Here is a 16,729-nt window from a genome sequence, read left to right as displayed (position 1 = left end):
ATTATGATAAAAATAAGAAAAAATCTTTTTTATTATTATAAATAAAGTTAAAAAATTAAATTTATCATTTTTAATTATAGAGTGACATATTTAATCAGCTGATTTTATTAATTAATTTGACCAACTCATGACTTTAAACTTACTAGTGGGAACAACTTAGCTTGTTGTTTTAAGTTTTAACCGACTCATCTAGCAAACACTATAGACTAAATTGAAATATTATTTTTTTGTAAAAAAAAATCGTTCCTAGTACCATATTGTCAATTATTTTGTGTATTAAAACTATTGACATTTATTTTATTTGAAGTAGGAGTATTAATTTTGTATAAATAGAGGTATACTAAAAGGAGGGTAAGATGGGGACATTGAGATGTGTGTTGTTCAATACAACAAAACCACCTTTCAAGGACAAACAACATCAACTAGATTAAAAAAAAGCATAGAAGGCTCTTTCTCTCTCAGCTCTCTCTCTCTCTCTTTCTATTTCTCTCATTTTCAGTCTCTCCATTTTCTCTCACTTCTACTTTCTCTCTCCTCTTCTTTAGAGAATCAAAAACCTCATCTACTCCCATCCCTTCTAATACCCACAAAATTAAAATTAAAAAAGTTAGGGTTTTGTCTAATTTCTTCATCAAATTCATCTCTATATATTAGGAATCTTATCTTAAAGTTTCCACCTTTGAGTTGATGGTGGAGCTTTCTCTCTCTTCTTTGGAGTTTAAAACGGCGCCGTTTCAGATCCAAGTCAAGCCATCTTCTTGATTTTTCCTCTTTTCTGAGATTACCCAGGTCAGTTTTCTCTCTCTTTTTCCATAAATTTTTGTGGGTTTTTTTTCCTTCAATTTGTTCATATTTTTATTGTTTTTAGCTGAGTTTATTTTGCTATTTTTTTCATTTTTTATTTTGATAGAAAGATTATAACTTTACTAATTCCTTTTGTTTTGGTAGCTAGTACTATTTCTTACCTATTATAACTTTTATTTTATCCTCTAGTAATTATTGGTAGCTCTCATTTTTATAATTCTAGTTGAATACCTGATTATTATTATTTCATATTTAAAAAACATTTCTAAAAAAACCCTAAATTTTATTAAATTTTTTCTGGGTATTTGAGTTTAACCCTAAATTTTTATTATCTAGTATTAAAGTTGATTCCTTTCTTTGTCTATTGAGGCTAAAACTTTCTTGTAAGAACTGGGTTTATTGGGTGTTCTCAATTTTACAAAATTCAATAGATTTTATATTTTATGTAAAATTGATTCTTTTCCAAATTAAGAAAACCCTAATGACTTTCTCAAATCAAAATTGAAAATAAATTCAAATCATTTGTGGGTTTTTAGGCATTTACTTGAATGGATTAGTTATCATCAAATCTTGCTTCTTTCAATCAATTGTCTTCTAGTTCCTATAATCCTTGTTATCATTTTGGATCTAGGGTTTGCTTTTCTATAATGAATTCGTATGATTGACTTAATTTTATTGCTAGCTTTTCAATTATAAATCATTAGTCCTTAATTGAATCCTTAACTCCAAACATTTTTTGCCTTAGAGGATGTCAAATCACTAATGCTTTACAAAGGTCAAGCCACTTAGTGATCATGGGCCACACTTGATGTTTTATTTTCAAACTTGTGATTATGGCTTTTGTTTGATAATTCTTGCATCCACGATTTTTCTCCATTGAGGTTTGGTGTCAAATCACAAGCTTTTTTAGTGTAAAAACTTATTCTTTTTCATTTTCTAGTATTTAATCTCTTTTATTTGATACTTACATATATAATAATTTATCTCTTTTTCTAAGATTTCATGTGGTGTTGTTTATACTTAGATTGATTACCATTTTGGATATAAAGGTTATTTCTTTGATGTCATAAAAATTTAATTAGAATTTAATGTATTATTTCAAATTTATTATATTCATTTCCCACCTGTAAGAGTTAATCCTATACAAAGTGTATGCTTGTAATCTAAAAGGGTTCAAAAATTAATGTTTTTGCAAAGAGGGGGAAGGCATAGATGTCTTAGTAATTAATTAATCTCACTTAATTATTATAATTTACCTCTATAAATACTTTCTTTGACATAGATGTTTAACTATTCAAACTCAATTATTCGTAGTAAGATCCATTACACGTTTAAATTATGTAGCAAGGGTTTTGTAATACACTTTAAAGCTTATATTGTAAAATTTACCTGAAAGCTTATATTGTAAAATTTACCTTGAAGTTATAGTGAATGCCAAAATATAAAATCAACAAAACACGAGGTCCATATACTTCATAAGTCGAGTAGATACCATTTTAAAACCATATGATAATGGAAAGGAAGGACTCCAATGACTTATAAAGTGTTCACACCATATTTAATTTAGTGATGTGAGATAAACATTCCTATGATAGAATATATATTATTGCAAAATAATTTATTTATCGTTTAAAATAGCTTATTGGACATTTTGGTCAAGCCCCACGGTATATTATATATTGTTGTCTATTCTTATACATAGTGCTAAGGTTTTTATCGAGAAGCTTCTAAAGGTTGTATCTTTTTACGGTTCTTAACAAGAATGATCTGAAGGTTTAGGTCGTGTATGTGAAGATCATTCAACATGGCAAGTGCTATTTTGGAGTCGTTTAATCAACAAAGTGAATCCAATCTTGCTTCTAAATCCATAACATTGCATGCTTCATCAATGGATTTGGTACCTGTGAATGACACTTCTGCCGAGAATCGTGAGGAGACGCCAGAGAAATGCAGGCATTTCTCTATACGGTATGATTCTAGCCTTTGGTTTGTTTGATAGACTATATAACCATATCCGAAACCTAGGCTCACTGTACTTAGATTTCATAGAAGCCAACATGATAAAAAGATTATGGGTTTGAATACCATTCACGTTTAGCGCTAAGTATAAGAAAGTCTTGTGCTGCATCCATACTCTTAGCCTACAGGGCGCTTGTGTGACGGGGCCGTCTTGAAAAATTTAGGGTCCTGTGCAAAACTTTTATTTTGCACCTTGTTTATAGTAAATATATTTATTTTATTAATAAATTTAATATTTTCTTATTTTGATTAACTTTTTCATATATGGGAGAAAGAGGGGCTCTGTGCAGTCGATCACCTCGCATATTCTCAAAGACCCCCTGTGCATGATAGAATATATAGCATATCATACAATCTTAACCATCAGCTTTAATTTTTAGTTGAATTGACTTATTGACATTTTTCACAGATTAGTAGAAGGTTGCATAAGTGTTCGCTTTAGATTTTTGTTGCATTCAACCTACATGTTTTCTAGTGATTTCCATGCTTGTAAGAAATAATTGATGATAGCTATAAGTTGGTTAAGCTTTCGATTTTGTCTCTTTCATTGATGATTTGTCGTCTTGTAGCTCTTATAGGTTATAAAATTAACACTATTATGTTGTTCAGAGGCTATGTATCAGAAGTGCGCAAAAAGGATCCAAAACTTTGCTATCCATTCACACTTAAGGACTCCATTGATCCACTTTGTATTGAGCTTCCTCCTATGGTGGTTCCCAAGTTTAGGTGGTGGCAGTGTGTTAGTTGTGTCCCGGAAGCTAGTACTTCGTGTGGTGTCGAAAATATTGAAAGTCAGAAGCCTGATGAGGTTGCAGAAACTTCATTGCCACTGGTAGGGGAATCTTCAAAGGTGTATGCTCCTAGAGGGCTCAATGCGGACACTAGTACTTCTATTGATTCGAACGAGAATCGAAACTTTCTTAATAATGTGTTTGCTGATCCAAAAGGAAAAGGCAAGGCTTATGTTGAAGATAAGCCTGCAGCACATTCAGGTTCTTGCCAACCTTTATATATGTTGTGGTGTGCTAATTTTACTGTCAATAAGTGAGATATGATTCTTATGAGATTTACTCCTCTGTGCCTTTGAATGTGGTAGCAAATTCAAAGGGACGGAGGAGCATTTTACGCACCTTGCGTTATATGAAAGCGTAAAGTAGGGGATTTGAAGATTAATTGTATGTTATACTTTTCCCTCAGCTCGGGAAAATGGCTTTGTCAAGGAATCAATTCAAGGATATCTGCAGCAAACTGGTGGAAAAAGTGAAGATAGCCCGGTTGCTGATGAAGGTGTTAAATTTTGATTTGCTTTAATTTACCATGTTGCTATCTATTGTGTTGCGATGAACTGTTCTAATGACAACATGTCAAGGAACCAACTTAACCATTAATGGTTGAAACTCTGTGATATGTAATATGATGTTAGGGCTGACAACCCTGGGGGTGGGCAAGAGGAGCCACCGCCCAGGGTCCAAGAATGTTAAGTAAAATTGAGTTAATTTAAGGGCCCAATTTAAGTACGTTTGTTTTCCAAGGAACTAACCCTCCCAATAAATGGACTTTGATTTCTTGGATACATCAAAATATTTATTTTCTATGTACTTGTCACTGAATTGGTTATTGATATTGTTTATTTTCATTAAATTGGGTTTTGTATAGAGGTAATTTTTACTTGAAAATGGTATACAAAAATGGAGGAAATGGAGAATTATTTGATGATGAAACTGACTGAAGCCATGAAAATCCAACACGCCCTAACAAAGCTTCTTGTTTCTTGGGTATGATGGTTAAGATACCCTTTATTTGTGGCGACATTATTTGCTAAAGGCAATGAATTCAATTATTGTCATAGTAGTAAGAAAAAGACCAAGAAATATTCGTAGAAACAAGGTATAAGGTATTTGACGTTTTTAGTGTTCTTTCAATTCAATGTTGCATTTTTTTAACTTACAAGATAGTCATACAATGTTCGGTTTATTACTTGGTATATGAACGATTGTTATACCATAGTTCTATTAATATTTCAAAGGGCCCCAACTTAAAATTTCGCCGCGGGCCCCAAAAGTTTAAGGCCGGCCTTGTATGATGTATCATAATAATGGTGCTATGATGTTTGTGCAGTTGGGGCGGTAGGAGTAAGATGCAATGGAAATGGAAACATTGAAGCCGTTCAAAACGAGTGTAGAGAGGATGGAACGAAAGCAGGGCGTTCTCAAGAGAATCAGCTTGCAGATTTGGCAAACAATGTTGTAGGAGTGGAGGTAAATGATGTACCGAGCATTGACAGAAAAACTCGTGTAGTGAACTTACCGGATCTGAACGAGTGCAGTGGAGAAGCTCTGTATGATGAAAATAACGGAGCCTTGATTACCATTAATAGTAACGATGTATTATCTGAAGATGATGACGATTATTTAGGGGCAGAGCGTAGGAAATTCCCAAAAACGAGGCTTTTGAGTGAATTATTGAGAGTGCCCGAAACTCAAAATCTTGGTAAGGGAAGGAAGAAGAATCCTTCATTGAGTAATTGTTTGGACGAGAAAGTTAAACGAAAGAAGTTGGGATATGAAGAGGAGGGGTTGAAATCGATGGAGATCAGGATTGCAGATAGTGGAAATTCGGAGTATGATTCAGAGTCTAGTACTGAATCGGATGATTATTCAACAGAGATAATCTCGAAAGCTTTGGTGAAAAGGCGATGCAAGTCTAAAATCCCTTTACTTGAGACGAGGCTGAGTAAGAAGAGTAAACTTGATCATGGTGGTACTGCTACTTCAATTTCTCGGCAGAAGATCATTTCAAGATCAGAAAATATGGTGCGAAAAACTGATCGGCTGATTGAGAGAAGTTCGGTTGTGACCAAGAAGAGAGGAACTCAAACAGGGAAGGAGACAATGTGTTCAATACCCCGGGTGCCTAAAGACTTTATAACGACCCAAAGAGTCGAGAAAAGTCCTGCACACAACATTCCAAACGTTGATGAAAATGATCTCCAGGTTCCCACAAGTTTCATTATTAACAGGAACTGTCAGGCTCAGGCTCGTGTTCTAGACGATGGACTCTGTCTCCCGTCATCTCTGCTTGTTGAGGGAAAACATTCCGAAAATAGAATTAATATCAAGGAGACTAGTGTAGCTTTCAAAGGAGACTTTATTGATCAAAATGGGGAGACGACTAATTTGAAGAAAAAATCCGGGACCCCAGAAGCTGAAGAGAACAGTCCTCTGCCACAGGAACAGGATACTCCTCTGCAGGTTTGCATATGATACGAATCTATAATTTTGAATCCTGGATCCGCCACTGAAAGTATGTTTGTTGATTCTTGATGTTTATGTATATTAATGTGTAGGTGTCGAATCAAGTTCGAAATGGAAAAGAACAGATGAGTGAAGTTCGGAGGCGCAAGCATGATATTGATATAAACAGTATCCCAACAGACGACAAAGTTCCAGACGACATACCGATGGATATTGTGGAGCTTATGGCTAAGAATCAATATGAGAGGCATTTCGGTGACCTGAAAGAAAAGCAAGATAACCCAGCACCCCCAGGTAACTCGGGAAAATATACCCGAGATGATCGAGTCAATACTTACGGTGAATACTGGAAAAAATTTGGGCAATCTCATTTTCTGAGCATGCAAAATCCGACAACTCCTAATCCTAGAAAGTGCATAGTGAATGGTAATATGGTTCGTTTCTCTGACTATAACCGCAACTCTCCTAGTGTCCCAGGTTGTCATCCGAGAGAAAATCCAATTTCCGCAAGGTTTATCTCGCCTATACAAACCCAAGAGCACAATTTCCCTCGTGGCTTGGATTTAAACAATTGGAATAGGAATTTTAGTATGGAAGCGACACAAAGATACTCTCCAAATTATTTCCAACCACTAGAGTCATATACATTTCCAAGACCGAATACTCCTGAGGCCTCCAGCGTATGGCCCCCTGTAACAGCAAGCCGTGTGCCTTTGGGAATCGCAAACTCACAGATGGTCGCACACCCACACAAGACTAAATTTGGCCACCATCACACTTCTAGCGGCATCTTGAATTTCAATGCACCGGGTTCTGTGAGCATCGGGAAACAGCAGAATCTTAATTTCTCTAACCGGTACAGCGTTGGAGCACATTTGGAAACTTCTGCAGGTTCGGTTGATGGGTATACCAATGATGCCATTTCTGCTATGCATTTACTAAGCATGATGCAAAACGCCGCCAAAATACAGGATGCAGCCGTCTTGTCCTTGGCTCCCCCTCAACAAGGTGTGGCCGCTACTAGCTCAAGGCACCTAATTATCGATAATATTCAAAAGACTGCTCATCATCCATGTTACCCGACACCAATTCCCATAGCTCGATCTTTTCCTTCTACCTTTCAGAATGACGCGGGTAATATTCGAAAGAATAACAATAGCACTGGCACCGGATTCCTGGGACCTATTCCATTGACATTGCGAGGGCAAAGGAACATCGAGAATTCACATTTTTCCCTTCAAGCTCCTCAAACAAGGCATGTAAAGGGTTCTTCTTTGGATAAGGGGAAAAACCCATTTGTTATAGCACATCCCTCCCAGTCCTATCCAACTCCTTTGCCAACTTCTAGCTTCCTGGTTCGGGGAGGAGTAAGACGTGATGAGAGGACTATTTCGCCAACCCCTGAGACAATGATTTGCAAGTTGAACCAGAATCCAAGCGAGTTTAATGACTTGAAGAAGATGTCTCGGTATATGATCGGGCCAGAGGATTTGAAGCCTCGGGGAAAGCCTCGTGTAAAATCATCGCGGCTCAGGGAAGATTCAAAGCGACAAGACGTCAAGCTAAACAAGCATAACCTTCCTGTTCCTGGTAAAGACCGCGAAAAGCAGAGAAAACCTTAAGTATTATTGACACATTTTGATCGATGAACACAAAGGAACATATAAAGCCTTTAAGATCATAAATAAATGAATGGAGAAATTCCAGAAAGTTGGAAGAATCTCTTCATCAAAAAACCAAACATACATCTGTTTTTGTTGCTAAGGTTATTACTTGTAGTTGTAGCCTAGTAGAGTTGTACTAAGATCCTTTCCTTAAAGGGAATAAACTAAATATGTAGTAATTTATGTTACTAATAATGGTATAGTAACAAAATGGTCATGTATTTACATAGGTTTTGTTGAGATCTAATCCATTTGGATGGTTTGTAAAGAAGAGATTGGAACCTCCATTTGACTGTATTCTAATTGTAAGTGAGATGGTTCTCAAAATTCTTCTGCCCTGTTTTGGGGTATAGGCTCAAATTATTATGTTAAAAAAGGACACAAATTCACAAACAGCTGGTCTCTTGAAATACCGTCTTTTTTAGAGATATCTTTCAGGCATAACCCATTAAAAATTAATTAAACAAAAAGATGATAATGAGCTTACTCAATTAGAAATGGTCTCTCAAAGAGACCGTCTCTTACAAAAATTTTTGTGATTTACAAAATAGATGGTCTTATGATGAGACTATTTTTATTGAGCTAGCTCAATATACGTTTATTGTTTAAAGTGATAACTTATATAGCAATTCTTGTATGACACCGTCTTATTATGAGATGAGCTTATATAATTGGTCAATTTTCCTAATTGTATCACTTTAAAATTGCAAGTATTTACTTTAAGAAAGTACATTTACATTGAGCAAGCCTAATAAAGATAATTTTACCGTGAGACTGTGTCATTTGAGAATTTATGGCAACGTTAAAGTGATCAATAACAATTTTAAAGTGGTCATTTTTTATTGTTTTAAAGTGATCACTTGTATAAACCAAAAAAAATTGATCACTTATAACTCATTTACAATTTAAAAATGATCAATTAGAAAAATAAATTTATTATGAGTCGGTATTATGATAAGACGGTCTCATACAACACAAGTTGAAAAAAGAAGAAAATTTGAAACAAATAAGCAAAAAAATATAAAAATTTCACATAATAGCCAAAGTTTCAAAATATTTCCCAAGATAAGCAGTTTTTTCCCAAAGCAAAGGTTCGGCTTATTCGCGGTTAGTAACAGTGAACACAAAAGCTTGGTCAAAAAAGGGTCAAAATCTTTGTTCGCTATTAGTAACAACGAATAAAGACCTTGACTTTTTTTGACCAAGCTTCTCTATTCACTGTTACTAACAGCAAATAAGCCGAACCTCTGCTTTGGGGAAAAATTGCTTATCTTGGGAAATATTTTGAAACTTTGACTATTATGTGAATTTTTCAAATTTTTTTTGCTTTTCATTTCAAATTTTTTTTTAGAAAAAAAAAAGGTTCAAAATGGGCCCATTTAAGCATTTGGGTCGACCAGTCTAAAAAACTACAAATGACCAGTGAATTGGACTTCATGTCCACCAACAAGAATCAGCCATAAATCCCTTGGGAATAATAAGGTTTTAGAGGAGTAATAGCCAGTTACCATTTACTCCACAAATTTTTGTGATAGACGGTCTCTCTGATAGATGCATTAAATATATGGGCTAAATAACCCAACTATTACAAATTAAAGTGAAAATAAAAATGTGAACTTCTTGTTTTGAGGTCGCTTCTTTGGGAAACGGTCTCTAATAAGAGTAGTTGTTTACTCTGGTAAAGCAACTACTTTTGCTTAACAGGTAGCAATGGGCCCGTTTGATCAACACAAATTCTTGTGAGAGGCGGTCTCTTTGAGAGACCATCTCTAATTGGGCCAACCCATTATATTTTTTTAAAAATATTGTAAATAGGCATTAAGAATAATGTAAGTAAACATTTAAGATATTAAAAGTAGGCATTAAGGATATGGTAAGTAAGCATTAAGAATAATGTAAGTAGACATTAATTTTTAATGGGCCGCGTTTAAAATATGTCTCTCAAAGAGACGGTCTCTCAAGAGACTAACTGAATAATTAGTGGCAATGGAAATAATTTGTAGTGTAAACTTTCATGATATGTATCATGATTCCCATGGTAATGAACGTTTAATCATTAAAAAATTTTTTGTTCACAATTTTTCATTACCACTTAATACCATATGCTCAAATGGTAATGCATTGAAATAAATTTTGTGAAGAAAATGTGATTCTTGAAGGAGAATAAGCATAGTCATTAAATTTGTCAAAAAATATTTCTACCAAAATTACGCTAACTATCCATTAACATTCCCAACATTTAATACTAATTACCAAACAAACAGTTAATAATTCTGCCAACATGGTCAAGAAGTTCACATCAAAGCGGGAGTATTGAACTAGTTGGATCAGGCTCGATCCAGCGACCAAGAAGAAGCAAAACAAAATGTTTTCAGCCAAGGTGTCTCGATCGAGCTAGCCAATTACTCAGTTAAGCAGTCTTTCAAATGCTTATTTTGCCCTCATGCATTTATTTGTAATTGAGCCAATCCAAGCATCGACATGTATATCATACTCCTATAACTCTATCTCTTCCATGTTCTTAGTCTTGTGATTCTTTCTAATTATATCTTCAAACTTTTATGTAATTATTCTTTAACTCGAGTTTAAATTCTATTCTAAATTATTTTTCTATGTTTTTTGCCCAATTTAATAAATATACAAAAAACTTGGATGAGACGGTCTCATTATGAAACCGTCAATTTGGGACGATCCAATTCGTGCGTGTAACAACATCACACGCTTTTTCTCGTTTTTTTTTTTTCATTTTCTGGATATTTATCAATTTTGACCTTAAGGTATCAATTTCAACGTAAAGTAATACTTAAAACAGATCAATTAAAATAAAAAATTTCAATTTGGACCTATAAGTGATCAATTTTGACGTTAAACTGATCAATTTCTACCTAAATATGGTTTTGTTTCACAATTTTAGATCAAAATTTTATAAAATGGTATTATTCTATCATTTTATGGATGAATTTCAAACAACAAATGAATGGTCAATAAAACTATCAATAATAGTGTTAAAACTATTAAAATATTAAATTTGAACTAAATGTTAAACAATATATCTAAATAATTTGAATACTTATTTTTAAAACGATAATTGAAGATTAAAAGTTCAAAATTGAGTTAGATTATAACGCATCATTGTCAAATTTATGTCATAATTTAACTATTAACATATTCAATTTAAACTAAAACCTATATAATATCTTTATAGACTTTGAATACTTAGTTGAAAACGATAATTGAAGCTTATACGTTCAAAATTAAGTTAGATCATAAAATGTCAATTGTCAATTTAATGTCATAATTTAACTATTAACATATTCAATTTGAATTATTTACAAATATATATATAAACGTGTTAAGGAATGAAAAATATCATTATTATTGATCGATAATTAAAGAGTACAAGTACTCTTATGTTCTATTAGAACCATCATGTTGCATTGAATAAGAGTATTTGTATTGTACAATGTTTTAACACTATTATTGATGATGTTATTGACCATTCATTTGTTGTTTGAAATTCATCCATAAAATGATAAAATAATATCATTTCATTAACTCCGTTCTGAAATTGTGAAACAGAACCATAATTAGGTAGAAATTGATTAGTTTAGCATCAAAATTGATCAATTATAGGTCCAAATTGAAATTTTTTATTGTAATTGATCTGTTTAAAGTTTACTTTTAAGTTGAAATTGATACCTTTAGAATCAAAATTGAATAATGCCCAGAAAATGAAAAAAAAATGAGAGAAAGCATATAAGGTTGTAACACGTGCGAATTGAGCCGGTCAAAATCGACGATTTTATTATGAGGTCGTCTCGTACAAGACCAGCTGTAATAAATATGTCATGAAGTGATGGAAGGCAATACATACGAACGAGCTTTCTTTGATTGCTTAAGAATTAATGTGACATAGTTAGGGATGCAAACGGGACGGGGCGGGGCGGGTATTGGAATTCTCATCCCCATCCCCATTTGTTAATGCAATACCCATCCCCGTCCCCATCACCGCGGTGGGTATAATTTTTTTCCCCGTCCCCGCCCGATGGGTTTGTACCTAAAACCATCCCCGCCCCATCACCCATCCAAAGTTTCAAACAATTACATATCCAAAGTCTCAAACAAACATATAATCAAGTCTCAAACAAAAATACATGTCTAAAACAAAAGTATTTCAACATCAACTCAAAATCATCCAAAGTAAATCAATCTAGAATAATCTCATCACTATCCAATTCCATTTCGCATTCCCATCCTCATCCTCATCCCCATTCCATCCCCGCGGGTATCACCTAAAACCCATCCCCATCCCCATCCCCGCGGTGGGTATGAATTTTATACCCGTACCCGCCCCATAACCCATCAAACCGGGACCCATCCCCGCCCCGATGGGACGGGGATGGGACGGGTCTCCTATTAGACCTGCCCCGCCTGCATCCCTAGACATAGTCGTCCGTTCGTCCTTAAAGAGATGACACAAATATTAAAATATTGATAGAACCATTAAGTTTCTATTTGATGTAAAATTACTAATTGAAATTAATTGATTGATGAAAACTTATTTTTATTGATAGTTACTGATTGAAAATGATTATATTAATTGTAATTGATTTTTAGTTATAAATTATAACTCAATTTTACTTATTAAAACTGATTTTTACTTATTATTTTTTAAGGTGAACTAAATAGAGCCCAAACAGTGTGAGAAGGATTAAAAGTGAGAGCAAATGATAAATAATGTATGGATAAGAATTATAGTATCCCACTTTATTAACCCAGGGACTACTACTACTACCATCAGTTGTACTCCCTCAGTTTTTATATGTTATCAAATAGAATTTACGAATTTTAGTGTCAAAATTTAACTATAATTTCCCATCAATCTATATAAAAAAATATATTTATGTGAGATCTTAAATGATTCGTCAAAATATATATATATATATATATATATGTATATATATATATATGTATATATATATGCGTGTATATATATATATATATGTATATATATATATATGCGTGTATATATATATATATTGGACAAGTGTGAAAAACTAAATAAAATAATAAATTAAATAGAATGGAATATTACGTTGTAAGAAGAAATGTCAATATGAGAGGAGTATTAATTGGTAAGAAATACACCCAAATGAAAAGCAAAGAAGAGTAGAGGGAATTAAGTTGAAGTTACTAATGAGCAAAAAGGAAGAAAATGGGAGACAAAGGTAAGCCATAGGGCATAGGGAGTAGGGCATAGGGCATAGGGCATAGGGCATAGGAGGGCATAGTTGAAGGTGCCAATATAGTTTGTGTAAGGAATCTTGAAAGAGCATTCATAAATTTGTAGGGCTTGGAAGTGTTGTTATCATGTTTTTGGCTTATGTCACCCAAATATCTGACAAATGCTCATTCACTCTACAGTCTACAGTGCATAATCTTTTTCCTGTGAATAACCCAAAATCAACCCCACTACATGTGATGTAATTTCAGTCTTTCATTTCATTTTATCTTATCACTTTTTTTTTTTATTGTTGTTTCTAATAATGTTGGATTGGTTCTTGTTGTATTGTTATCGAAGGGACTTCATTATTTTATTGAGTGTTGTTGTGGGTATTAATTAAAGTTGTTCAACGGGTCAGATCGACCCAACGGGTCAAGAATCGGGTTATATTTTAACGGGTTATTAGTGGGTTGGATCATTAACGGGTCTGTGTAAAGGGCCGAATAATTATAGGAATTGGTTGTAAAAAATATTTTATCACTTTTTTTATATATTTTTATATGATATTATTATATACATAGTTGAATTGATCCAACGGGTCATAAAATATAATAAAAAAACTATTTTATGAACTTTTAAAAAACGGTTCAAAGTGGGTCGTATTTAAACGGGCTTTGACCCGCCCCATTTAAATTATGACTCGACCTGGCCCTTTAAATACCTCTAGTGCTAATCTTATTGGTTGTTGTTGCTAATGGTTTGGTTTGCGGGTTCAGTTTCACTTAATTTTTTTCGTTGCAAGAAATTTTTTTAGGGGTTTTTCTCAAGCCGAGTGACTCTTTGATTGTATCATCCTCTATGGGTATGGGTAACCGTCTTCCATCTCTTCCCAAATCTTGATCGTAATTCCTATGAGCGGAAATACACTAAGTACGATGATGAAATAATGATGGGTACTAATACTTCTTAAAATTCATAATAATCAAATAAAGTAATGATTTGATTTGTCTTTTTCTTAAGTCGATTTAATTTTGATAAAATTAATTTAATTCGGTTTTTGGTTCATATTTTGTTTTTTTCCAAATCGTGTTGAATTTTTATGTGTTTATGCTAAGATGCCTTCCATTGTTCGGCAGTGAAAGTCTGTCCAAAAGCAGAGATGGATGGAATGATGGTGGAACTACTACTAGCAGCATTAGCACGCGGCTGTCCTTTGCCACGACTGGATGTTTTCTTCCCAGCAAACCAACTATCTGGATAACCAACAGACTCATAGCAATGACTAGAATCATGCCCTCGCTTTTTGCAATGACCACAAGTAGTATTAGCCCAACAACGAGAGGCTTCATGACCAAGTTTATTACATTTAGAACATAGTGGTCGCTCAGAAGAACCACGAACCCGAACTGCCTCTGTATGAACAGCAAAGCCAAGAACATCTGGCGGTTTATGATTAACCTCGAGCCTTGACGTTCGCACTCGTTCTTCTTGAGTGACTAACTGGTAAGCACGATCAAGACTGGGTAAAGGGTCTTGCGAAAGTATTTGGGTTCGTAAAGGCCCATAAAAATCGGAATTTAATCCCATTAAAAATTCATGTAATTGATTTTGCTCTCGACGTTTTTCATGTAAACAACCACAATTGCAAGAAGAAATAGAGCATGAGATTAGAGGTTCATGATGATCCAATTCTTGCCATAAAGAGTGAAGTTTACCGTAATAAATCGAGACGGGCATCTCCTTTGATTGTTCACACTTAGCGATTGAAGATTTCAATTGTTGAATTCGCGGACCGTTAGTTTGAGCATATCTGTGTTTAAGATGATCCCAAAACGGCTTGGCCTCCCGAAATTTGGATAAAGAAGAGCGTATTTCAGGAGCAATGGTATTCGAGATCCAAGAAATTAGCATAGCATTAATGGCCGTCCAGTCTGACCGGGTGCATGGTGGCGAAGGTGTAGTGATGGTGCCATCCAAGAACTCGAATTTACGGCGAGCTTCAAGGGCCATTTGAATGTCAGCTGCCCAAGAATCGTAATTATCGGACTGCAATCGGGTTGGAGTGATAAAGTCGCCCGGTCTATCTTGGGAACCAAGATAATAGGGAGAATTGGGTTTGATTTCCGGTGGTGGCGGCGGTGGCGGTGGAGTAGTGCCCGCCATTGAAGAAGAGAAGAGGAAGGAAGAAAGCTAGCCTGATACCATGTGAAGAAGGAAGAATGATTTAAAACATTCTGCAAAAGAGCAAAAATCCTTTTTGTGTTTTATTTCTTTTTGAAAAGACTTATTTATATTACATCAGAAAAGAGTATTCTAGAGTACTCATTAAGATGATATTTGTTGTCCTATGTGTACAAGCTTATTCTAAGAATATTATTGTGTGTACAAGCTTATTCTGAGAATATTATTTCAATATAAGAGCATGCATTAAAACAAAAGAAAAATATCTAACCTTTGAATTGTAGTTGTTTTCTTTTGATGTTTTCAAACTATAATTCAACACTCAATATCTATAAATATGTTTCAGTCAAATTATAACAAGTAAATATTAAAATTATAATATATATTGATCGAATCTTAAAAGATTTTACATAAATATATTTTAACTTAATTAATTTTATATATTCATGAATAAAAATGTTCTCTCCTTATATGTAATAATCTAAGCACAACCAACAAAATAAAAAGGAGCGAGTACCTAATAACTCGTCAGAAATTTTTAATTAGGTTTATTTAATTAGATGCTTTGAACTTTGAAGTCTTTAATATATTGAACTTTTGATTTTTTTATTTGAGAATCAATTAATTGTGACAAAAGTTTTAATAATTGGTTGAGCTAATTTGATTAATTGATTGTAATTTGGTTTAATTTAATTTAGTTTAGTAATATTTTAGTTTGAATTTGAATTATAAAATAAAAATTGAAATTACTTTAGTTTAATTTAGTTTTGTATTAATACCAAATCAAATACCGAACTTAAATCTTTACTTGGCAACATCATATATGTATGATGCTTCAGTTGTTACAAACACCAACAAATTACACATGCAGCTCTGATTAGTCAATAAGAAAATATTTAATTTCTCATACTGATTTATTTTTATATAAATTAAGAATATAAAATGTTTGAAATTATCGTCATTTATATATTCTAATGGGAGTTCGTTTGATTGATTGAGAGTCTCTATGGTCTGAAATTAATAATGACAACAGCCAGTCTTCTAAGAGATCGTCTTTTTTGGAGACGTCTTTCAGACCTAATTATAGCTTAATTAAATCTAAAAAATGATAATGGGCTCACCAAATTAGATTTTATCTCTTAAAAAGACCGTTTCTCAAAAGAATTTGTGTAATGACAAACCTAGCTCTAATCAAGGATGTTTCTTTCTTATTTAATTTTATTTTTTGTTTTATTTCAGTTCACCTTTAATAAACTTGATTATTAAGCTCAATACAAGTCAATAGAAATATATAATTTTTAATTTTGTTTTGTTTTGTTTTATGTTACAATTTCAATGGATATAAGTTTTGTTTTTTATGTTACAATCTTAATTTCAATAAATACAATTTCAATTTCAAGCAAATATATACTTCTTTTGTCTTTTTATGCTACAATTTAACTTTTTTTTTTTTGAGGTAATGCTACAATTTAGCTTTTAAATAAACAATACAAGTTTTGTTTTGACATTATGAGTGACTTGTCTAAAACATATATTGTCTCATCAAAATGTGAAACAATTTCATATTTGTCTCATCAATATAT

General features: G+C 33.3%; 1 protein-coding gene across 3 annotated transcripts; it reads left to right on the top strand.

Moving 5' to 3' along the window:
* Positions 1 to 379: 379 nt before the first annotated feature.
* LOC130804600 (protein EMBRYONIC FLOWER 1) lies at positions 380 to 8,143 on the top strand. Of its 3 annotated transcripts, none has more exons than XM_057669097.1 (6): positions 380 to 789; positions 2,578 to 2,772; positions 3,433 to 3,815; positions 4,021 to 4,110; positions 4,942 to 6,074; positions 6,170 to 8,143. In XM_057669097.1, exons 2-6 carry the CDS (start codon positions 2,609 to 2,611, stop codon positions 7,697 to 7,699), a joined length of 3,300 nt encoding a protein of 1,099 aa, XP_057525080.1. In that variant the 5' UTR covers positions 380 to 789; positions 2,578 to 2,608; the 3' UTR covers positions 7,700 to 8,143. The 3 variants fall into 3 exon arrangements, with proteins under 3 accessions (XP_057525080.1, XP_057525079.1, XP_057525081.1); XM_057669096.1 differs by having other exon boundaries at positions 2,566 to 2,772; XM_057669098.1 differs by having other exon boundaries at positions 431 to 789; positions 2,584 to 2,772.
* The last annotated feature ends 8,586 nt before the right edge of the window (positions 8,144 to 16,729 follow it).

This window comes from Amaranthus tricolor, chromosome 17, assembly GCF_026212465.1.
Source record: "Amaranthus tricolor cultivar Red isolate AtriRed21 chromosome 17, ASM2621246v1, whole genome shotgun sequence".
In the NCBI taxonomy this organism is placed as follows: Eukaryota; Viridiplantae; Streptophyta; class Magnoliopsida; order Caryophyllales; family Amaranthaceae; genus Amaranthus; species Amaranthus tricolor.
Note: the sequence above shows the minus strand (reverse complement) of the source record. Positions and strands in the feature narration are given on the sequence as shown.